General features: G+C 31.3%; 5 protein-coding genes across 9 annotated transcripts in view; 2 read left to right on the forward strand and 3 right to left on the reverse strand.

The window, feature by feature from the left end:
• The first annotated feature begins 918 nt into the window (after positions 1–918).
• Positions 919–3052, forward strand: LOC140666780 (uncharacterized). Its single transcript, XM_072894318.1, has 3 exons — positions 919–1028; positions 1479–1533; positions 1719–3052. The coding sequence occupies exons 1-3, from the start codon at positions 1020–1022 to the stop codon at positions 2918–2920; spliced, it is 1266 nt and encodes a 421-aa protein (XP_072750419.1). The 5' UTR covers positions 919–1019; the 3' UTR covers positions 2921–3052.
• A 384-nt stretch (positions 3053–3436) lies between these two features.
• On the reverse strand, positions 3437–9924 carry LOC140666902 (lisH domain-containing protein ARMC9). Of its 2 annotated transcripts, XM_072894454.1 has the most exons (16): positions 9357–9924; positions 9073–9234; positions 8846–8975; positions 8696–8769; positions 8289–8519; positions 7915–8156; positions 7471–7843; positions 7229–7402; positions 6903–7151; positions 6429–6740; positions 6139–6269; positions 5798–5882; positions 5497–5738; positions 4498–4565; positions 3983–4013; positions 3437–3711 (listed from the first exon to the last, which is right to left on the reverse strand). In XM_072894454.1, exons 1-16 carry the CDS (start codon positions 9387–9389, stop codon positions 3591–3593), a joined length of 2658 nt encoding a protein of 885 aa, XP_072750555.1. In that variant the 5' UTR covers positions 9390–9924; the 3' UTR covers positions 3437–3590. The 2 variants fall into 2 exon arrangements, with proteins under 2 accessions (XP_072750555.1, XP_072750556.1); XM_072894455.1 differs by lacking the exons at positions 3437–3711; positions 3983–4013 and adding an exon at positions 5212–5314.
• Positions 9925–9957: 33 nt separating this feature from the next.
• LOC140666903 (alpha-ketoglutarate-dependent dioxygenase alkB homolog 6) lies at positions 9958–11298 on the forward strand. The gene is made up of 5 exons (XM_072894456.1): positions 9958–10207; positions 10295–10471; positions 10619–10726; positions 10863–10961; positions 11041–11298. The coding sequence occupies exons 1-5, from the start codon at positions 10160–10162 to the stop codon at positions 11296–11298; spliced, it is 690 nt and encodes a 229-aa protein (XP_072750557.1). The 5' UTR covers positions 9958–10159.
• A 132-nt stretch (positions 11299–11430) lies between these two features.
• Thoc7 (THO complex subunit 7) lies at positions 11431–12656 on the reverse strand. The gene is made up of 3 exons (XM_072894458.1): positions 12349–12656; positions 11704–12128; positions 11431–11607 (listed from the first exon to the last, which is right to left on the reverse strand). Exons 1-3 carry the CDS (start codon positions 12356–12358, stop codon positions 11431–11433), a joined length of 612 nt encoding a protein of 203 aa, XP_072750559.1. The 5' UTR covers positions 12359–12656.
• A 471-nt stretch (positions 12657–13127) lies between these two features.
• Kst (spectrin beta chain, non-erythrocytic 5 kst) overlaps positions 13128–23217 on the reverse strand; it is a 63373-nt gene continuing 53283 nt past the window's right edge. For 3 of the 4 annotated variants that reach the window (XM_072894247.1, XM_072894245.1, XM_072894244.1), the window contains 14 exons: positions 22861–23204; positions 22448–22732; positions 20187–21920; positions 19480–19848; positions 18272–19354; positions 17935–18161; positions 17729–17829; positions 17370–17600; positions 17011–17288; positions 16381–16861; positions 15972–16121; positions 15792–15866; positions 15258–15289; positions 13128–14954 (listed from right to left, as the gene is read on the reverse strand). In XM_072894247.1, the coding sequence (XP_072750348.1) occupies positions 14712–14954; positions 15258–15289; positions 15792–15866; positions 15972–16121; positions 16381–16861; positions 17011–17288; positions 17370–17600; positions 17729–17829; positions 17935–18161; positions 18272–19354; positions 19480–19848; positions 20187–21920; positions 22448–22732; positions 22861–23204 (5633 nt within the window). In that variant the 3' untranslated portion in view covers positions 13128–14711. The remainder of the gene's footprint in view (positions 14955–15257; positions 15290–15791; positions 15867–15971; positions 16122–16380; positions 16862–17010; positions 17289–17369; positions 17601–17728; positions 17830–17934; positions 18162–18271; positions 19355–19479; positions 19849–20186; positions 21921–22447; positions 22733–22860; positions 23205–23217) is intronic. The other variant, XM_072894246.1, reaches the window with a different exon arrangement.

Raw genomic sequence — 23217 nt, forward strand, 5'->3', positions numbered from 1 at the left:
ATGCATAAGTATCATTATCTAACATCTTATACATATTTGAATTTTTATATTTAATTCAATTAAGTGCCTATAATTATACATGTTGCAATACAATTAAAATTAAAATAAATTCTTGTTTATATTTAGAACAGTTTTATATACGTATCTCGATATTTTTTTTTGCAAATGCTATAAATAGTAAACTTTCGGTATCATCTACATATACATATGTGTGATATAATATTGAAAAATTATTGAAATTTATTATTAAAATTATTTAATTAAATCACAACTATATTTACATACTATTATTAAAATTAAAATATTTATAATTTTAATTATATTGTTTTATACGTATATAAGGTTTTATATATTTTATGATTAATTATAGCATTATTTTTTATGATAAAAAGAAGAGACAAAAATAATTTTAGTATTTGCTAAAAATTAAATCTTGTCAATGCAAATGGATATTATAGATTAATAATAATATTGCAAATTATACGTGCATTTTAATGAGACATGGCGAACATGTCCAAGAAAATATCTGTTCTCATAGGCCGTACTGTCCGCAGTTACTTTATCGCACAATCATTGTAATGTTAAAGAGTACTGTAATATACGTGGCTGATTATTGCAATAGAATAAAGGCGAACAGCTCGTCGTAGATGTATTTCCATAGAACTCCCTTCGTATGTTAGGTAGGTCAGTCACATCGTATCATTGTGTAGTTCGCTACGTAGTTGCATAGAGAGGTGACCCATTGCTTTCCCTGTAAAAGTGAAGAGCTAAAGCAGGCTGGCTCGTTTCTCTCTACTCTGTATGGTCGGGTCCCGACCAATGTCACATCAGTATGTGCGTACCGAGATAGCTTTTACCTTTTTGTAAAGCGAGGGAGTGGGTTGCTAGGGATATAAAACAGAAAACAGCGCTTTTACCAGCTAATACATGTGTAGTTCCATTTTAGTAGACAACAGAGATCCATAAGTTTTTATCCGGTTGACATTAGTTATTGTTAAAACGTGGTTAAGACAATCAGCATGCTACTAGTAAGTAAATATCAATATATAAGCTACAAATATTAAAAATGTAAAAGCAAGATATTTAATTTAATACTATTAAATATTTCATAATTTCAAAAAGTAAAAATAATTTAGTATATTATATTTATCATGTCGTGTGCGATGAATATAAAAGACGTGCTATAATACATTCAATTTTTAAAAAATTACATAATAAATTAATGTAATTTGTTATTATTACATGTTATAGTTTGAAAAAAAGTTTTTAAGTGAAATTTTGTTTTGTTCCTTTAATTTTGACAGAAAAAATATATAAATTATATTGTTTCTAAAACTCTTACTTAAAAGTGATCATATTAGAATAATATGTAAATAATATATATATATATATATATATATATAATTTTAACAGTTTTATAGTAGAGAAATTATATTTTTTTTATTAGTTTCTTATGAGAGATAATTATTTTTTTTTAGAGAACAGTGATAATTTGTTGTACGATAGTTGTAAATGCGGAACCACCTCTTAACAGTACGTATTAATAAGGTTTTGTGTTTTTTCTATTTATGTGTTGTCATAAAATTTTATATATATAATTAAAATTAATTATTATAAATAAGATTTTTAACTCAGCGTATATATTAATATTATTGAAATTTACATTTTTAATAATAGATTAAAAATCGCATTTTAATCGAAACATTATTTTATTGTAGGCTATCCTTTTACCGGAGATAGCAATGGGTATGATTATAGTAACACCGTTACTAATAATCCGTACTTACGATCTAACAATAAGAATAGCTATCAAACTGATGGAAACTTTTACGGTACTGGAGACAGCAATCACAAATTATCGGACCACGTCAGCAGTTCTTCATTAATCAACAATGTCGGTACTCAGGCTCTATCGTACAGCAATGTTGGTAATCAGGGTAGTATAGGAAGTGACATTGGAAACAATTATAACGGATACGCAGGATATTCTGGTACTTACGAAAATTCTGATAGCGATTCTTATTCTTCGTCCTCTCGTGCAGCAACTAATGCATTGTTCAATGGATACTCTAATTCTAACAACAATGCAGAATCAACTTTTAACGCGTATTCAAGCAGTCCGATTTATAAAGATTCCGATTTTGGCCAGTACACAACTAGTAGCAGCAGCAGCAGTAGCAGTAAAAGAGTGCCCGCTTATTCTGAATATTCCAAACCAGCTGTAGAAAATTACTCCGGAGATTCGGTTAATAGCGATGTACAAGGATATCCTAGCTCCTCAACTTACTCTGAAAGTGATCAGGTTTATTCCCCTTATTTGCCAGGCGGTCTGACTAGCGAATATTCCTTTGGAAAACAGAAAGACGTCCCGTATAATTTGAAAGGCAACAAGTATAGTGATATCTATTCGATACCATCTGAGACGCGCTTCACGCGAGGAAACGTGGGACACATGAGCCATAATTACGATATTTCACCGTATATATCAGGTTCTAGGCCGAGCACGAACAGTTATTTTTCGAAGACACACAGTTCTGGTATTTACTCCACGGGAAAACCGACGAATAAATATAGCTACAAGTACTTGTCTCGCTACGCTCCGAATAGCGGCGTAAGTTACTCAACGAGAGAACGTGATGGTTATTACGCTCCTTACGGTAAAGGTACTAGAAAAATCATCATAATTAAAGACAACAGACCGAGTTACGCCGGTCGTATTTATTCCGATGAATCTGATTACGCCAGTAGCAGCGGTGGTTACAGAAGTAAGACCGGCGCTTTTATAAACGGTTATTCTACTCCACCGAATTTCGATGTATATAGTGGCAGTAGTAGTAACTATAATGACAATCCCACTGCGTCAAGACGATATAGAACTAGCGGTAATCCAACGTTTGTGAAAAGAACTATTTCTGCTTAATATTTCTGTAAGGTAATATTTAAAAAGTATAACATATACACATACCGAGATGTGTTTGAAATTTATGTATATATATATATTTATTTTATAAGTATATTTTAATAGAAATTTTTGCACTTTGTTGCGTTATGCAATAAACATTCCGATCAGTTTTTTATAAATGTTGAAATATGGATGTTTCTATTATTTTTCCTCTGACCTTCGATCATGTATAAAAATATTATAAATTTTTTTTTAATATACACATTATGGATGTAGGAATAAAAGGAAATATTCTTATGTTTATATATCTGTCTAAAAGATTTTTCTTTCAACAGAATCAACATTATTAGTTCAGGTATAAAGAAAAAAATTGTTATTAGATACAAGAGTTTTTTAAATAGCACAGCTAATTATATTCATTTAATATTATTCAACTAAAAACCCTTTCTTCAATAGAACACATACATATATTTTAGATTTATTCATATTTATTTTTTAAATATTTTTTAAATATTAATGCGCGAAAATTGTTTGTACATTATCTAAGTTAAATACACTGTGGGAAAATCTATAATTGTCATTTTATAATAAAAATTTTAATTACTATAATTCTAATATTATTATATATATATATGAAAAACTAACATTTTTTTCAATACACTTCATCCTGGAATTTTCGATATAATATTTATGGAGGTGTCCTTGATAGTTTAGGCTTGGCCAAAAATGCTTCTTCTTCTTTAGCAAGTTCTGGATCATTTCTCCATAAATTATCCTTAACTATATTGCTATCATAGTTATTACTATTCCTACAAACAATATTGTTGCTAGATTTATAAGAGCTATGTATATAATCTGCAGAGATAAAAAGTGCATTTTATTAAAATAAAAAAGAGAGCATCTAATAAATATATACATATAATTTATTTAAAATATAATTTGTTATATAAAAATACATAAATTATCGTAATGTAGACAAAGTATGTGTATATAATATAAAACACGCGTGCTTCAACAATACAAATAAATGTTCAAAAGTCGTGAAGGTGCACTGCAATGTGAATACATAAAGTTACTCACAGCGATGCTATACTGCTAAATTTCTCCATTTCTGTAAAAATCAGATTTATAAATATTCTATTAAAAGTTAATAATGATAATAACAAGAAATAATTATTTACTTTATTCGTTTATAATTAATTGTAATAGAAATAATTTGTTAACCATTTGCATAATTTATTAATTTCTATTAAATTATGTGAATATATAAATTAAAGTATCTTAAATTACTATTTCAAATAATACATGATAATTTTTTTAAATAATTACTAATTTTAGTTATCATATGTCATCTAACTGATTAATATTTATCTAAGTTTCCATCGCTTTCGTTACGTTACGTGCTCTAATTTTCCCATGGTGTTCTGAACGTGTAGGGAAAGTCGTAAAGCTTTCACTGAATGTCACTTGCGATTTATTCTCTTAATGCCAAGTTCATTTTTAAGTCAATATTTACGTTACAAGATGAAAATAATAAGAGAGTCTCCTGTTCTGAATATTTAAACAATAGTTAGAAGTGTGAAGTACGCACGTACCTGTTTGGCCATTCTCGCGACCGGATACAAGTGTCACAGAAGATGTTATTGCAGTCTCACTACTGTCCCTATAACATGATAGTTATTAATTATAAATTACAAATTAACGTATTATATGTATGAGATTTTATATTATCGTTTTCATTTTATATCGGACTCAGTTAAATTAAATTAATTAATAACGCACTTGGCAGTCCGATTTTCATATAAATAAATGGCATCGTTGGAAATTGTTTTCTGAGAAAAATTTTGCTTAAAAGATTTTATAGCTTTTAAAGGTAATTCTTCCCACTCTGTTTTCCATCTTCCATCATAGAATTTTTCTATATCAAACCTATTTTGTGACCTGCGTAATTTTAATAGATCCTTTTCTATATTATTTGTTTTGACGCGATTATTGTAATCAAATTCGTATTGATTGTGATTTCTGTTTTTGATCATGCTTGATGGCCAAACTATATTTTTTAATACATGCAAGTTTTCATTCTGTTTTTTGCATGGTCGATTTTCGTATTTCATAATTAAGGAAGATTCGGTACTGACAAATCTTTTTGCAATACTTTCAATTTTATCTACAGAAAGCAATTTTTTATTCGTGCCGTTTGTGACAATTTGCTGTTCCTTAAAGGTATTATCGATATATTATATGAAAAAAGAAAAGATTCAGTCAATAAGAATTCGTCATGATGAATATGATATATTTGAATATTATACCTTCAAAGAGGAATCAGATAAATTTAATACTTGTTTAGCAAGAGCTGCTTCTTTAATACAACTTTCTTTCGACAGCTTATTTTTCATCTTCATATTATACCTACTATTTCAATTTATTATTATATCAAATTAGTTTTCCACGCGCACACGTATACATAGCTGTGTATATGACATATGTAACATATATGAGTCATTACGAAAAAAAATCGATGCTAAGTTTATTATTTTTTATACATAAAAAGAATGGTGATAATTTTGAAATGTACAACTTGTATGCATAAATACCTTAACATAGGGCATGATGGGCGCTGATTGTAAAGATGATTATTGTATTGATTATCATAAAAGTTAATAGGATCCAGCATAGATATCTTTTGTAGAGTCGTATCCGTGGTTATAGCGTCCTGAGGAATTTTCGAAGAAACGCTGTAACACATTGCAAGCAGCGTTTCTCCATTCAATTCACCGACATAATTTTGCAGTGGATCGTTTTCATCTAATTCATTTTCCAACACATCCAATTCTTCCTACGAACATATTCTGATGCTCATACAATATTCATTTGGTAAATTCACACCGTACTTACGTTATCATCATCCCCAGTCTCTTCAGTCTGCGGTGTATTAACATTTTCACGCCTTTGTATTTTCAATATATGCTCTAGATGCTTTCTATTGAAATCATCGTTTAAATTATTTTTTTTAATAAAAGAAAATTGCTGTGAATTTTCTAATAATACAAATGTGAACTTTCTAAATCACCACTACTTTAAAGCCAGAGATTTACAGAAGAATTTATAAGAAGACATTAATCAAATATAAATACGTGGATTAGACTTTGCAATTATTTTCTCATTTTCTATATAGTGAAAATTTTAATCTTTTCTTTTAGAAACGTTATTATATTATATTGTGTCCGAGCATATACCTTATTTTCATAGTTTTCTGATTGCTACCAACATAATCCGATATATTCAAACATTTCATTTTCTTTGCTTCCTCATTGATCACAGGATTGCTTAGAAAATTGTTTAGCGCTCCATTGATATATGGTAGAGACTAGTGAACAATATAAAAGCTTTATATAAAAGACTTTTTACATTAATCTAAGTTTTTCTTCCATAAATATATATATATATATTTTCATTAAATATATTTTATATTTTTATATTAATAAATTTATATTTTCATTAAACATATGCATGCAACTTCACTCACAGATGAATGATCTATCGAGAGAAGAATGAGTAATGTAGAAACGAGCAAAGAAGATATTTTAGATGCTCTAGCTTGTGCTAATCGATGTAATGACAGATTCATTAAAAGTGCGGTAGCATATTCAAGTCTGTACAAACTTATGACGCGACATTGATCGTGTAAATGGTTGATTAACCATTCCAACAATCCGCTTTCTATCATATATATCCGTTGCTGCCTACGTAAAGATAATTTCTGTAACATCGCCACCATCATATCACACGCGAAAATGTCAACTCCATCAGCGTAATTAGTATCGAGGCAGGTAAAAATCTAAAATATCGAGGATCGTAATTTATATTAACATATTGTTAACGTATAACTTTATATTTATTTTTAGTTTTATAATTTTGACTAAAATATTTTTATTTGATTTCAATATTATGAATAATTATAAAAACGTACGCACATACAGAGATTATTAATTTAGCATACCACGTTTACGACAGTAGATCCAACTGACAAGTAATCTCTTCCGCATCTGAAGGATGCCAATGTGTTTAGTAATCGTGCAGTGAACTGTTGTAAAAGATGCCTGGCATAAGCTTCTCCTGCAGTCAACAGATACGGTAAAATTGGCTTGCCGCTGTCACTAGCAATTTGTCCACGAAGCCCCAATAAATCGTGGCTTATATATTCGTGCAGGACATCATCCTGATCGTTCAGCTGCGCGAGTGTTATTTTCTATAAAAATATAAATATATTATTTAAAATAATTAATATGTACTATATATCACTTTATATATTGACAATTTTAATACCCAACGCAATGCTTGCAACAACAATAACTTTGTCTTCACATCCCCGTTAAGTAGATGTAATTTGATTTTTTTGTAATCCAATAATTTTGGAGGTACCGGTAGTGCTGCGATGTGATCAAGTTTAGACTGGGCAATTGCTTTTACATCAGTATGACCGAATTGTAACAAGGATGGCTGTTGAAAATAACAAAATATTAAAAATATAAAGTTGTGAAAAAGTCGTGATTTTTTTTTATACTTACGTAGGGAGTCTCTCTTATATTTTGATTAAATAAATCTGGAAATATCTTCATGCAAATTTCGAGCGTTCGCTGTATATCGACGATTTCCCCTTTCACTGAATTTTCCAATGCCATTGTTAATTCTCCGGCAACGTTTATTAGTTTATGATAATCCGCGTGTAATTTGTGAAATCTCACTTTTAATTTCTCATAATTTGTATGAATATTGCATAAATGAGTCTTGGTCATTGTCAATTCCTGATTACATTGAATAAATTTTTTATCTAGTTTGTGCATCTTTAGCGAACTATTAACACTTTCTTTCGGATTTAGTATATCATCTCGCGAATTATTGATTATAATTTGATCTCCAGTAATATGTGTTTGTGTATCTCTGCAAATAATAACACGTATATGAAGTGTTTTAATTTTTTTGCTAAAATCATACAAAAAAGACTTTCTTACTTTGATTTCACATTACGATTTGTTTTCTGAGATAAACTGTACTGTTCTTCATCGTCATGATCTTCTAAAAATATGGGTATATCTCTATCGTTAGGTACAATTAACATATTATTTTTTGTAGTCTTATTTGGCTCAGCATCTGACTCTGCAACTTTCATTTTTGTTACCGGCACAGTATGTAGTTGTACTAAATTCCGCGATTGCACTTCATTAAGATTTATATTATTCAAGTCGACCAAATCCTGTAAATTTATAATAATTATAATTTATTATTTTCCGTCATTGCGCGTCTTTTTGTATTATAAAATATGAACATGTAATGTCGTGATGTAAATCGATGATACAATTCGAATTATCACATTGAATTTACCTACTTGTTTATAATTTGTAATAAATAAATCTAGATTTCTTGATAGCTCATCCAACCAACGCTGTTCTAATATTTTAGAGAAAAAAATATCCGCATGAATGTCTTCTATAAACGGTAGTGCATAAAACGATTGTAATTCTATGTCATTTTCAAATTCCTTGCCATCTCCAATCAAGTAATCTTGTAATTGTTTCATGCTGTTATTTATATTTTTTTCGATTTCAGTTGCATTGTTCTGTTTATTATTAATAACATCCTTAGGCTAATTACTTTTTAAAATATTTTACATACTACATTATTACATTAAGCATTAACATTTTATTTTAAACGTAACATAGCGCGAGAATATTTGAGAAAAATAAATACACAAAAAATATAATTTGTTAGATAATTCAAAAAAATCTAAATTACCTCTTTGTATCTTTCTGAAACAGAATCTCTTTTTACTGAAGACAATTTTGGAGTATTTATTTCTGATGTCAATTCTAGTTCATAACAAAAATTGAATATGTTATATAAAGTTTATAAATTATTTATACATTACATAATTTATCTTTTTACCATGTTTTTTATACTGATCAGCATATAATTTACGCTTAGGTAATATAGCAAAATGCACATGTAAATAGAATGTTAACTTTTTATATTCTTCGCATTGTCTAATGCTGTTAGAAAACAAATCTTTCCATAACTGAAAAGAATAAAATGTTGTAACTATTTTATCTGATTCCAATCTTATATATGATTTATTGCAGACATTTAATCCTGTTGTACAGATAATTTTTTACCTGAAAAAAGGTTGAATAATCTCCAATATTGAAATTTAATATTAATTGAGCATACGGATCTGTAGTATTAGGTTCTAATTTACATGAATTATGAAAACCCATTTTTGAGACTTCTTGAATTAAAGCTTCAGCAGTGTTTTCAAAATTATGTTCCAGAAGAAACTGTAAAAAGGACAATACTTTAAAATATGAAATTTCTTTGAAAAACAAGGATATTACTCATTTTAAATTAATATTAAAGCGTATAAAGCTATCATGATTAAGAATATTATTATAAATTATACCTGATGAATTACTTTGATGTTTTTATCAGCCATTTAGTTCTCATATGAAGGATTTCCAATTAGTACATTCTCTTTTATTTAGTTTAAAAGTGTAATTACTGTAGAGAAAATTCTATAAAATATTACAACTTAATTATAAATAACTTCTGTGTATTTTACAAAGTGTAATTGAAACATTTTATTTTATTAATATCTGTCTACACTTTGCTTTTACTTCACTTATTGTTCAATCTATTTCAACACAGATTTAATAGGTATTTTTCTCGTAGAAACTCACTCGCAGAATGTGTTAGTTTAGGTCATTAATCGATTTTATGCAAATACGCTATTGATCAACATACAGCAAACCAACTTTACGGCAAACGTGCGTTCTAGTATAATAACGCGTAGTAAAAGGTTCTAATTTTTACGATTAAAATTCGCGCTTGTTAAACATGTTAGTGTTTGCAATATATTGCCGTGAGCAATATTTATTACAATGTTTCGAGTTCCGATATCCGTGTAACGGAATTAGTAATTTGCCATTGCCATGTGACCCGCGGAAGAAAACAAACGTTTGACGTTTACGACTGCGTATGACTGAGGAAGCTTCTGCTAGCTGTCAGTTGCATCAATTTTCTCGTATACGCACGCGCATACACGTATTGTACGAGCACGCGGTCCCTCAGCTGTTTATAGTTCACAGTTGTTTACATTATCGTTCATCGACATTTATCGATTCTTGAAATTGTTAGTAAGCATTCGCAAGATTAGCACGGCATACGGCGTGCTCAATCTGCATATAATTTAGGGAGATTGTGAAAATGAATGAGGAACAGTGTTCTTTATTATCCAATGCAGTAGTTTCACAGGTTTATTCTCACTAACTAATTCTAATACACTCTTTACTCAGAGGTTGTACTTTAATTAAAAGAGAATATATGTTGTGTAAATCATAGATACCAGATACTGCGTGTTATATACCAAACTTTATCACCGAAGACGAAGAGAGGCAAATTATAAGGTGCATAAATAGCGTACCACAACCAAAATGGACGCAATTAAGTCACCGTAGATTGCAAAATTGGGGTGGGATACCGCATCCTAAGGGAATGATAGCGGAAGAGATTCCTAGTGTAGGTAACAAGAATGTAAAATATTTTAGAGTTATTTTAAGCATAAAAAAAACTGCAGGCTTTTATGACAACATTTATGTATTTAACATTTACAATAAGTATTAGATTAAATGAATATATTAAACATTAACATTGGTAATATCTTAGTGGCTTCAGAAATATATCGATAAAGTGACAGCTTTGAATGCTTTTGAAAGTGGAGTGTTACCTAATCACGTTTTAATTAATGAATATTTATCTGGACAAGGAATAATGGTACGTTGGATACAAAAGACAACTAGTTTTCTTCATTATATATAGATTATATTTATTTGTATCAATCAATAGAAAATGTAGAGGTATGTACATGATATTGTACATATTGTAAGCAGTAATATAATTTTTTCGCCAGGCACATTCAGATGGCCCACTTTTTTATCCTGTTGTAACTACTATCAGTTGTGGTTCCCATACATTTCTTGACTTTTACAAACGACTCGATACGACAGAGGTAGATATTGCAATATATAATGAAGGCTACTCTAGGCTATATAATATATATTTATATATAATGTACATTATTCTTGTAGCAACAACAGCCCAAGTTAGAATTCAGCTTATTATTAGAACGCAGAAGTCTATTAGTTCTACAAAAGGACTTGTATTATAATTATTTACATTCTATAGCAGAAAGAGACGCGGATATTATATCAGAATCTTCAATAAAAAATTTAAATATGTGCGCAGAAAAGTTTATGGAAGGAGAAATAATAAAACGTAATACTAGATTGTCTTTAACTATTAGACACGTACCAAAAACTAGCAAACTAAAATTAAAGATTTTTTGATACATGTATTTTGATACATTGTCGAAATCTGAGGAAAATACATTAAATGATACTGGAAAAATAAAAATAGAATTTGATCAAATATTGCCTATTTCTATTATCATTTATTTTAAAATATTTATAAAAATTACTTTATGGACTATCACACATTTGCACTTCTGTATTCTCTACATTATTCTCAAGGCTCACATCAATTATTTCTTCATCAGACTTATCTAACATTCCTTGTAGTGAATGTATCGATGATATCAAAACATGGAATTGTTTACGACGCATTTCTAACTTATGCTCCAACTGTTCTGATGTTTTCTGCAAGTGAAAAATTACTCAAAATTATAATAAGCTTTGTAATTATTTTAAGAGGAAAACTTATATATAGATCAATATATAAACATGCTATCAAACCTTTAAAGTGGCTAACTCTTGTTGTAATGTAGCAAGCTTGATATCTGTTTCCAAACGATCTGGCTGTTCATTGATAACTTTGGCTAATACATCATATTCTATTCTATTTTTTCTCACACGTTTGGCATCTTGCAATTCTATCTTAGTCTTTTCTATATCTTCTTTAGCTTCTTCTATTTGTATTTCGATTTCTCTGGACAGCTGTTCATAGCTATCTAATTCTTCTCGACTCATATTTGAAACTAGTCTGGATTTTTTCTGTGCAAATTCACACTGTGCCAATTGTGATAACATTCTTTCATGTAGCGTATTGTCCACATCAGGGCTATTAATCCACTTTATAAATGATTTTAACAGCATATTGATCCTACGATCATCTCCCGTTCCATCGCCGTCTATAAGCAATCTCCGGCGTATTACTTCTTCTACAAATTCAAATTTATAATATAAATTATATATATTACTCTTGTACAACATCTTTTAATCATTAAGATTATAAGATCTTTAAGTTTTGATTATTAAATAAAAAGTGTTTGTGTATGCATATACTAAAATCTTATAATTGCATTTATTGTTAAAATTATATTTATTATTTTCTAAAGCAGTATTACAATCGTAGAGTGTTGTTAAAAATATGCTATTTACCATCAGACATCTCGTAATTTTATGTTTATAACCATGTGAATAATATTGATATGTGAGGATGTACGAGGTGTACACGTATGCGCGGTTTTACGAATTACTACTTATACAGCTGATATGTACATTCATACGACAAAATGTTGTCGGACTTAGCGATTGGCTATCCATTAGAGAATTTTTAGAATCTTCATAGAAACTCTAGCAATTCTCTATTTGATAGCCAATCGCTACGTTCGAAAACGTTTTGTCGTATGAATGTAATACCAGCCTTTTTTTAAGATGAAATACGCCATCTCGGCAAGTAAGTGAGAAACCATAAACTAACACGTGTAAGCACAGATGATAACGGAGGAAATAGTTACGAAAAAAACGAAAATATATATATGTATATATTCACGAAATATCAGAATTATTGCAAATAAAAATTATAGATATTATGACAAATTTTATACATTGTACTGTTAAAATTAATATTTATAATAGAGATGTTTCTTTTTCCGAGAGGAAAAGAAAAAGAAATAAAAAGAGAAACATGGTATTTATTTTTTTTAAACAAAATTTATAATAATTGCATATTTCAGTTTAAATTATAATGTGATACATTTATTCAAATTAATATATTCAATTGTCAAAACTGTCTATTTTTAAAGGATTGTTATCTAAATAATATCAAAAACTTATTAATATATGATCGAAAATAATTGAACAATATATCTATAAACGATTAACTTATCTCTTAGTTCAGATTTTTATTTCGGATTTTATAAATAAATACACACACATTATTTTTTGTTCATATGATATATTTTGATCTTCTTTCTCTCTGTAACTACAACACAGGCCGACGGTACATCTCTTTCTGCATAGTATACAATTTTTATATTGTATTAAATATACTTTACATTTCATAACATCACCATTATCGTAAAAATGGTATAACACTCGAGAATATAATATTTCATCTCCCACATCAGAAAATATGTCGTCATATCTCTCTGGCATTTAATACATTAAGATCATTGGTCCCACATATGGGTCTACAAATATATAATATTTGCAATATATATTATGACATCTACAACTTAATATTACACTCTTCTGGCATTTTACCGTCTTTGCTGGTATTTTTTAACTTAAAAGAAAAAGAAAAGGGATGTCCCTTTCTTTTTCCCTCTCTCCAAAAACAGAAATCATTTTACACTTTGTTCTTAAAGTCAGGTACATCTTAAACTCGGTAATCTGTGATCATCTATTTTTATAAGATTGCAACTTTTTATATTAAAAATATAAAATATCATTATTTGTGATATTTTCAAAGGCTTTCAGTTTAACAATTTTATTATGTTATTACTTACAGCAGTGATTCAAAAATTTCGAAAAATTCATCATTAATAGACCCGAAACTAAAATTAAATATAAAAAGTCATAATGAATTGATATATTTATATGATATTTTACTGAACCTCATTGTGTAGTTGTTCTTTACAATATAACTGAAAATTTTCAGCTGTCATAATCTTTAAAGATGTTGCTTGCATATATGTATATGTAAACTTTTTACTCTCTATTAATATATATATAAATGTTTATTAAAGTATGTATACATATATAAATAGAGTAATTAAATATTTGTATATTTTCTTTCGTTATATTACTTTTAATATATAAAAATAGTTTGAAAAAGTTTTTTCAAAGTATTTTTTTATATTAATAGTAATCAATAGCATATGTAAAAAAATTATAATATTTCAAAATTAATAAGTTAACAATATATGTTAATTCTTCCTAATCCTTAGGATTATGACAGTTAATTACACAGTTTTAATTTTTACGAATATTTGAGAAGCATTTTACATATACAGTAAAATATTATTTAACATCAGGAATCAAACATTCTCAAATAATTGCAACAGTGTCTAAGGATTTGAATAATAAGCAAATTCATATTTTCGAATATAAATTTTATGAAAAATATGAATTTGAACTTCTAATTTTTCTTAATTGATATAAATTATATTTCAAATTTATATTTATATTTAATTAATCATCGATTATGATTGCAAATATTTGAAAATTTGTTATATGTATATTAATTCAAATACAAGATTATTGAAGCACATTAAAATAATCATAATAAGCGTACAAATAAAATTGTTATAAAATTTACAAGTAATAAGTTACTATCGATGTACTGCTTAACAAAAATATGCCATGATATTAAAAATCTCCAATGTTCTCAACGAACTTCATCATTCGTTTTATACGAGGAAGATCGTATTTTTTGCATCACATTTAAATAAGATTCATATGCAACGATCATAAAATATAGTTATAAACACGCTTCGTAAGAGCTCTTGGAATTAGCGTTACGATTGAGAAGGTTTTTTGCGTCTTCCGAATAAATTACTTAACACGGAACTTCGCTTGTAATCGCGATCTTTGCGATTGCCACCTGAGCTTTGTTCGCTTTCTGATCCGCTCTCCGACGTTCTTCTACCATCTACCACTGTGATATTCGGAGGAGATGTTTGCGGAGCCGCTGGTGGAGCAACATAAGGCGGCAACGATGTTGGTCTACCGGTGAAAGTACTATTTTGTTGCTGCATACCCTAAAAAAAATGTGAATCTTATTTTTATAAACGAAAGACAGCGATACATTTATCATAACGTAAGAAATTGTTATGGTCGTTTGTTAGATTTATTAGCACACAGCTATTTTATATAATCTGATTTGAATACAACATAATAATTTTTTTAGAGCAATATTTTTTACAAAGCATCTATCTTGGAAGAAATTTAAGAAAAATTTTATAATAACAATTGTGGGCTCGTCTTTCAAAATAAAAATAAATTGCTTTAAATTGTTTACTAAATTCCAAGTATTTAATTAAATATATTTTAAAAAAGCTTACTTGTCTAATATTTACTGGCGTACTTCCGTATGCTGTAACAGAAGAAAAATATAATTAAGAAACTTTTATTTCGTTAAATTGATATCACAAATTGATGCAACATTTGCAAAATTCAGCTATTGCTATTATGCATTAAACAGCTATTTACAATTGTTACTGCCGATCAAATGTGAATATTGTAGAGTTAGAAAATCAAAGTGCAGATATCAGCATAGAATGCAATATTAAATTATATTTTTCGAAGTGCTTATAAACTAGTAGCTGTTAATAACAAAAATCTGTTAATATTTTAAAAGATACAGATGTTTTGTGTTCTGGTTAAAAATATATGTATATAAATGTATGATCTATAATTTTCACATTGCTTTAGCATTTTGCATTCCTGGCCAAGCATTTTGGTAGATAAAAAAAATTTTTTATAAAATGCAGATGAGTATTGAAAAAAATGTCAATATAAAATGGTTGCATGCGACTTTTTCATATTATCGATCTTTTCTGCACATCATCAAATGTGAGTGTTTCGTAATGACTGACCAAGATGCTGAGGAATGTTCCACTGAGTCATTCTAGTCGGCGGAGGGGCACTCAATGGCAATGGAGGTGCTAATTCTACAAAATGATTATGAATGTTCACGCGTTCATGAATATCGAGTAGAATCTTCCTAAAGCATTTGAATTATTCTTTCAAATTACACTATACACATAATAACGTACCCTGATGTTGTGGAGGAAGCTCCACGCTGCTTTGTCTGTGCCATGTCGGTGGCTCGTTCGATGAATATTGGCCAGATCCATTGTGATTTAAGGTTGCACTGCGTTGTTGATAGACGTTAGGTCTTCCTTGTTGCAAATGATGTTCCACATCTGTACAGAGACATTTTTTAAAAATATATTAAATATCTCTTATATTAAACACATGAAATATATTATTTTCTGTTAAATATTACATTAATTAATAATATATAAGAGATTATAAAATAAATTATAATGCATGTAAAGAGATAAAAAAAAATAAGTGATGTGTGCAAATAAATTTTATTAAAAAAGTCGATTTTAAATGTATCTAAAAATTTAGATTTGCTATATAATACTTCGAGATAAAATTTTAAATCCACATGCGTACCATTACGCCTATATTGCATCATATTTTCCGAACTCGGTGTTCTCATGGGAATAGGTGGAGGAGCGCCTCGCGGCGGTATGGGTGGTTTATCAGTTTCCATCGTGGAATTGTGTTGATGCTGATCCCACTGAGCCGCCAGCTGCTCCTGTTGCATCAGTTGTTGCTGCTGTTGTGCAAGGAGCTGTTGTTGCCTGTGCATTTGCAGAAACTCGGTTTGAGTTTGCGGCATCTCGGATCTCTGCGATGCGAGGAACGCATCGACATTCTGCGCGTCGTTGTGCCGTTGCTGATTCTGCCGATGCGCCTGCAAGAACTCTACTTGCACAGTGCTTGGCGAATGCTGATTTGGCGACGTGGGATCACGTCTAATCACAGAGTTCTTGCGCTCCATCTCCGGTGTGGAAACGCGACTGCTTCCAGTCGACACGTTATCATCTACATGATCCGGTCCCGAGCTCTGCAGTCTCTCCAAACCTTCTTGCTGCATTTGAATTATAAGATATTAAAAAAATTAAGATAATAAAAATGATATAAAAAAGGAATTAAAATATATATTATAAATTATAAATAATAATATTCCCAAAATTCATATATAAAAGTGATAAATAAATAAATTTATTTATTGCAAACCTTTTGAGACTCGTCGTAGCTTAAGAGCTGCAGACTTGGCGGCAGTTTTGCGTGGAACGAAATTTTGTTAACCCAGTCTTCCATCTCCTGTTGACTCGGTGCTAAAAACAAAAATTCCGAGCCGTCCGTACACTTCAATCGGAACACGTTCTTCTTCTTCGTGTAATCGTCCGCTTTCTCGCATATGGCATTGAAAATCGTTATCGGAGCAGTAGCTGCTTTGCTCAATGAGAAATCTTCCACGTCCTTGAAGAAGCACAGCAGTTGTCCGCATAGTACTGCAATGATTGAAAAATAAAAACATGTTTCCGGATATAAAAGATTTACATCTATTTAATTTGATAAATGATTATAAGTACTGGTGTAATATTGCTTCCACGATCGAACGGCTGCCTTTTTGCCGGCGCTTTGAAGCTCGTGCTTCCGTTCGAGAAAACCTTGAATTTCAACCGGCCGCAATGCGTCCATGTTCTCCATTCGCTGTAGTTTTCTGAAACTTTGCGTTCTTCGTCTAGTCGTGAAACTCGGAGTCCGTTTTGGTTTCTTCGTATCTACTTTCATGCTTTCGGCTCTTTTGATATCCGACGTTGCTGAAAAAATTTAGATAGAAATATTAATAAAAAAATCACACAATTAATAAATCATAAAGTCATAAAATTTTTATTAACAAAAAAAAGTGCAAACTATCAATTGATCTTTTCGCATAAAAATTACATACCTCGTCTTAATTTTTCGCCAAATACGTGCGATAAACCGTGAGATTTCTGAGATGTTGCAGGTTCTGCTGTTTCGGAAGTAGCACCTTTCAGCGGAGATAATCTGACAGATACAAACAATAGCATTTATAAAACATTAAATTATTATATATATGTTTCAGATATCTCAACATATTTAGTCTTGAATTAAATTTTAATTTTTACTTACATGTTCACAGATTCATGTTCGTCGACAGATCCGTTAACTTCATCGTGTTGCGCACGATGAGAACTGTCTAATAATCGTCTACGTTCCTCTTCACGTTTTCGCTCTTCGGTTATCCTTTGTACCTCTTTACGTTTGCGTTCTTCAATTCGCTCACGTTCCACACGCTCTTTCTCTGCTTGGCGCGCGGCCATTTCCGCTTCTTGCTGTTTTTGGAAGGCTTTTTCCAGCTGTGCAAATATTTATAATATTAAACAGATGCATATTACACAAGTCATTAGTAACTGAAAAACAATCTCTTTTATTTTAATCATATATATATATATAAAAGCAAATTTACCATCGTTATTCGTTTAAGCGCGCTGAATCTCTCTTCTTGTGCCTCTATGGTTTTCTCGAAATCCTCGTGTTTTCTAATCAATTCTTCCACTTGCGAAATACTCTCTCCTAATTTTTCGTCGTGCAGCATTGGCTCTCTGTTGATTATCCAATTCTCCAAAGTTTCGGCGTCTCTCTTGAATAACTGTGTATCCAAATTCTGTTCGTAAATGAGTTTCCGTTGCTGCCATGTGTCTTTCAAGATCTGTTGACGCTGCTGCAACACTGATATTTTGTCTTCAATCTCTTTCCCTAGGAAATGTCCCTGTTCGATCAACTTTTGCCCGATTCGGTAGAATTTTTCGAAGGTCTCTTCACGGGCATCAATCTCCGACTTGTACTCGTTGTGCCTGGAAATCAGCGCTTCGGCTCCAGGAACATCACGTGCCAGTTCCGGCGCCGTCACCTTGGCTACCATCTCATTTATCCAGGATATTAGCTCCCTGTATTCGCCTAGATAAGCTTGTAGTTGTTCCGCCTGAGCGAGTTTACTTCGTCTCTGTGCTGCCTTCTCTAATAGTTCGGTCCACGCCGCTTCCGCTTCCTGATGCTTCACGTCGATATGTACACGCGCGTCTGGAAACAGCTCGATTAACCTGGACGCTTCCTCCGTCAGACATTCCACTTGCTCCTTCACAGCCGCCAGATCAGTCTCGAATCCCTGATGCTTTCTCACCAGTGCTTGAATGGTCTCCAGATCGTGGCCGTAGCCGTCCGAGCTGAGAGCCACTTCTTTTTCCTGTATCCAAGAGATAGTCTCGTCGGCCGTCCTATCAAACATGTGAACTTGCTTGGCGCCTGCCAACGCGTCTTGTCGAGCGTGTGCCAATTCCTTCAAATCTTCCCATTGTTGCTTCGTTTCTTCGATTTTAAGAGATATTTTGTTTTTCTCGGGATTGTTCTGCTCTATCAATCTCTGTCCTTCCTCAAGTATAGCCGATACACGACCTTCGCTTGTCGTCAAGCCGGCTAAGAAATTGTCGAATATCTGAATCAGCAGTTCCACATGTTCCACGTCGCGGCCATAGTCCTCTGATGCAGCAACCTAATCATGTGTTATCATTTAATGTATAATATATATAAATTTAATATTATCTGATGTTTAATAATTATGAATATAAATTATTATATATATATATATAATTATTAACTAATTATCTTTGAACTTACCGTTGTTTGATCTCCGATCCACTCAATCACTTCATCTGCTTGTCTGATGAATTTGTAAAACTTTTCGCTCTCCGATAATCTTTGCAATCGATATTCTTTCAATTTTTGCAGTTCTTTAAATTTCAACTCAATATCTGTCTGTTTTTGAGCGATGTTTTTGCTGTCAAAGTGATGTCGCTCGACAAGACCGTGTGATAGCTTCTTCAAGTTATCGATTGTGCTCTCGAAACCGGACAAATCACGTTCGATACCCTCTAATTTCTTTAATAGAGACTGCACGGAATCTTCGTCTTTGCCATAATCGACGGACGTTAGTTGCGGATGTTTTTCTCTAATCCACTGCTCAGCTTCCGCCGCTTCGGCATAAAACTGTACATAAAGCATAATTTTTTAATTTCGTTACTTATAGAAATCACTCACTTCTCTTTTTATGATTATCAATTAAATTTTTTAAATTATTAAAATTATTTGTGCATTATTCTTTTATATATTAAAATTTATAATATTATTATTAATATTAATATTCTATTATAATCTAGGGTGAGTCAAAGGGAAAACTGACAATTTTTAAAATAAAATAAAAGAATGAAATAAAAAATATAACTTAAATATTTATTTTATTTTGAAAATTATTAATATTTCATATAACTTAATAACACGATTTTATTATATAAATAAAGGTACATTTATATATAATAATAGCTTACCGTTTGCGATTCCACAGCATCGAGTAATCTCAATTTTCTGACACTCGCTAGATCTCTAAGATGCGACAATTCCTCTTGCAATTTTTTAATTAATTGTTCAATCTTGTCTCCTGCAAAGTGTCCACTTCGAATCATCACAGTCGCTCTGCTAACCAAAGAAGCTACTACAGGTTCTCTGGATAATAATTCTCCTTCTAAAGCTTGATGTTTCTTTTGCAATCGTTTCACTGTAGTAAGAGAGCTTCCGAGATCATTACTTGCGGCTAATGGTTCTTTCTCTGACAGCCAGTGCAACTCATCCTCGACGTCTCTCGCAAACTGATGCAACAACTTCGCGTCTTCTAAATTGTCCCTGCGTATTTGCATTGGTTCCTGGAGACTATGATACCTGTTTATCGTAACTAATGCTCGCTCTTGAATCTCGTCGCACATAAAATGATTCGATTTCTGGAAGCTACCGGCAGTCTCCTTGATGGACTCGCACGCCTCGTTGTGACCGAGCACGTCGTTCTCCAGATTAGTATGTCTCTTCAATAAATTCGCCACGCTCGAGAGATCCTTTCCATGATCTTCCGATTGCAACTGAGTCTCTACTTCGTCCATCCACGTCTCGAATTCGTCTAAACTACGGCCGAACAACAAAGCTTGATATGCATCGTTCAGCCTGTTCTTCTTTAACTCGCTGGTCTCTTGCAGAAGACGCCATTCTGCTTCCAGCTCGTCCAAACGTTCCTGTATTTCCTTCGAGGCGTAATGGTTTTCTTCGATAAGCGCTTCGCCCTCATTGACCACAGACGCGACTCTCGACTTGTTCGCCATCAGTTCACTCTCGAATGCGATATGTTTCTGTATCTTGCTCTGCAGATTTGATGAATCTCTATAATTTTCATCACTCGCTACCTGCTGCTTCTGATGCAGCCAACCTTCCACCTCGTATATGTTCCTAAGAAACTGGTGCAAGTGATGGCTCTCTAAAAGTTTCTTCCTTCTGGCCGTCGCGCTATTCTTTAATTTGTCTCTTCTAGCACAAACAGAAGCGATACGCTGCTTTATTATACCTGAGTCCGCATGTTCACGCGATAGGATGTCATTAGCAAACTTTTCGAGCTCGTCGATACGTCCCAATTGAGACATGAGCATTTTCTCGAACTCTTCATGCTTACGCAACAGTGTCTCCACGCCCGATAGAGATTCACCAAGATCGTCGTTGTTGAGAAACGCTTCTTTCGTCGCCAGCCAACTATCAGCTTGATCGGCTTGTTCCTTGAATAGTTGCAACTGGTGCGCTTGCGTTAATTTCTGCCTACGATCGTCCCAGGCATTTCCCAATGTTTGTCTAAGTTTTTGCAAATGCTCGAGATTATTCTTAATATCCGCATCGATCGATAGCAGCTTCTGACCATGTTCCTTCAGACCTTTAAATGTATCTTGTCGACCGTCGATTTCTGCTTTCCTCTCTTGATGTAATTCTAGTACAGCCTCAGCTTCAGATATGGTGGTCGGTGGTTCAGATTCATCCATACGTTTTATAGTATCAGCCACCCAAATGTCTAATTCGTGCAGATCAGCTTGGAACTTGTGCAATGTATAAGCTTGATTTAAAGCATCGCGTCGATGTCGAGTTAGACGTTGTAAATCATCCCAGTTAGATTGGAGCTCGGACAATATTCCATTTATTTCAGATGCCTTGTCAGGATATTTATGCGACAATTTCTGTGCCTCTGCCTTATGTTCCTAAAAAAGACAAAATAAAATTAAAATATAAAATGTTATTTATGCTTTAAATTATATTTAATAAATATGAGTATTTAAAATAATTACAATTTGATTAATTATATTTCGATGCGCACGCAAACTACAATATATTCACACACATGAATAAAATGATAAAATTTTTTGATATAAATAATATATTATAATTATATATAATAATTATATTATATTTTTTCGAATAAAAAGAGATAAAATTCTAATTATTATTATACTGATTATTGCGTACAAATTTATTAATTTTGAATCTCAAATTAATAAATTTATTGTTATTATCGTTCTATTCAAATTATTCCATATAAAATTATAAATTATTAATTTAACAATTAATACATTTATCAATTTCGAATTATAAAATTAATAAATTTATATTATTATTATTAAAATAATAAATATTTAATATTATTATTATTCTATAAATAGTTAATATTATTATTATTCTAATTTTGTGAAGTAAATAACTATAGAAAATTAACACATTTTTTACTTACTTTTAATTTTCCTTCTATCGCTGTCATATCTCGCTCCATAGCCTCTTGTTTTCTTTGTAACTGCTCAACAGCAGGTAAGTCTTTTCCTGTGTCATTTGTGTTCATGGCCACTGATTTTTCAATAACTCTTTGGTTTGTATCGTCTATATCCCGGTTGAATAGATGGATCTCTAATGCACCCGCTAATGTTTCACGATACATACTTAGCGCCCCTTGCAAACCTTTCCATTTATTGTTAAAGTTATCGCGCCGCTGCTGAATTGCTTTTGATTCATTATCGCGACCCTGTTGTTTAAAATAGCACAAAATAATGAAAAAATATTTTTCAGTAATGAAATTTCCATTTGAATTAATGTGTATACGAAAAAAAAATTTTTTTATGTGTTTTTTTCTATTAAAGATTTGATTTTTACCTGTTTTATAAGCTTATCCGCTAAAGCATTAATTGTTTTTATTCTAGAATCGTCCACTCGCATATCGCTGTCCACATCATCGAGTTTTCTTTGAAGACTCAAACAGTGCTCGTAATCCTTTCCGGTATCGCCAGCTTGGACCATCATTTCTTTATCTCTGATCCAGGCCTCGATCTTTTCCACTTGATTGTTAAATTCTAAGATATCTTGAGCCTCTTCTAAACCTCTGCCTCGATTTCCAGACTCAAGTAGCAATTTTCGCCAGGACGTATGCAGATGTTCCAATTGTTGACGAATTTCTGTGCTGGCCGGGTGCATTCGTGCTAATAACGTCTCTCCTTTCGCTATTTTTAACAA

This window comes from Anoplolepis gracilipes, chromosome 6 (genome assembly GCF_047496725.1).
Source record: "Anoplolepis gracilipes chromosome 6, ASM4749672v1, whole genome shotgun sequence".
Lineage (NCBI taxonomy): Eukaryota > Metazoa > Arthropoda > Insecta > Hymenoptera > Formicidae > Anoplolepis > Anoplolepis gracilipes.

Excerpts from the sequence above, each read along its gene's own strand:
- LOC140666903 (XM_072894456.1), top strand. The coding sequence starts at position 10,160 with ATGAATGAGGAACAGTGTTCTTTATTATCCAATGCAGTAGTTTCACAG. Across the intron at positions 10,208-10,294 it reads CCAATGCAGTAGTTTCACAG|ATACCAGATACTGCGTGTTA; the intron begins GTTTATTCTCAC and ends TGTAAATCATAG. Across the intron at positions 10,472-10,618 it reads TAGCGGAAGAGATTCCTAGT|TGGCTTCAGAAATATATCGA; the intron begins GTAGGTAACAAG and ends GTAATATCTTAG.
- LOC140666780 (XM_072894318.1), top strand. Across the intron at positions 1,534-1,718 it reads TGCGGAACCACCTCTTAACA|GCTATCCTTTTACCGGAGAT; the intron begins GTACGTATTAAT and ends ATTTTATTGTAG.
- LOC140666902 (XM_072894454.1), bottom strand. The coding sequence starts at position 9,389 with ATGGCTGATAAAAACATCAAAGTAATTCATCAG. Across the intron at positions 7,844-7,914 it reads AATCGTAATGTGAAATCAAA|AGATACACAAACACATATTA; the intron begins GTAAGAAAGTCT and ends TATTATTTGCAG. Across the intron at positions 7,403-7,470 it reads ATATAAGAGAGACTCCCTAC|CCATCCTTGTTACAATTCGG; the intron begins GTAAGTATAAAA and ends TATTTTCAACAG.
- Thoc7 (XM_072894458.1), bottom strand. Across the intron at positions 11,608-11,703 it reads AAGAGTTAGCCACTTTAAAG|AAAACATCAGAACAGTTGGA; the intron begins GTTTGATAGCAT and ends TTTCACTTGCAG.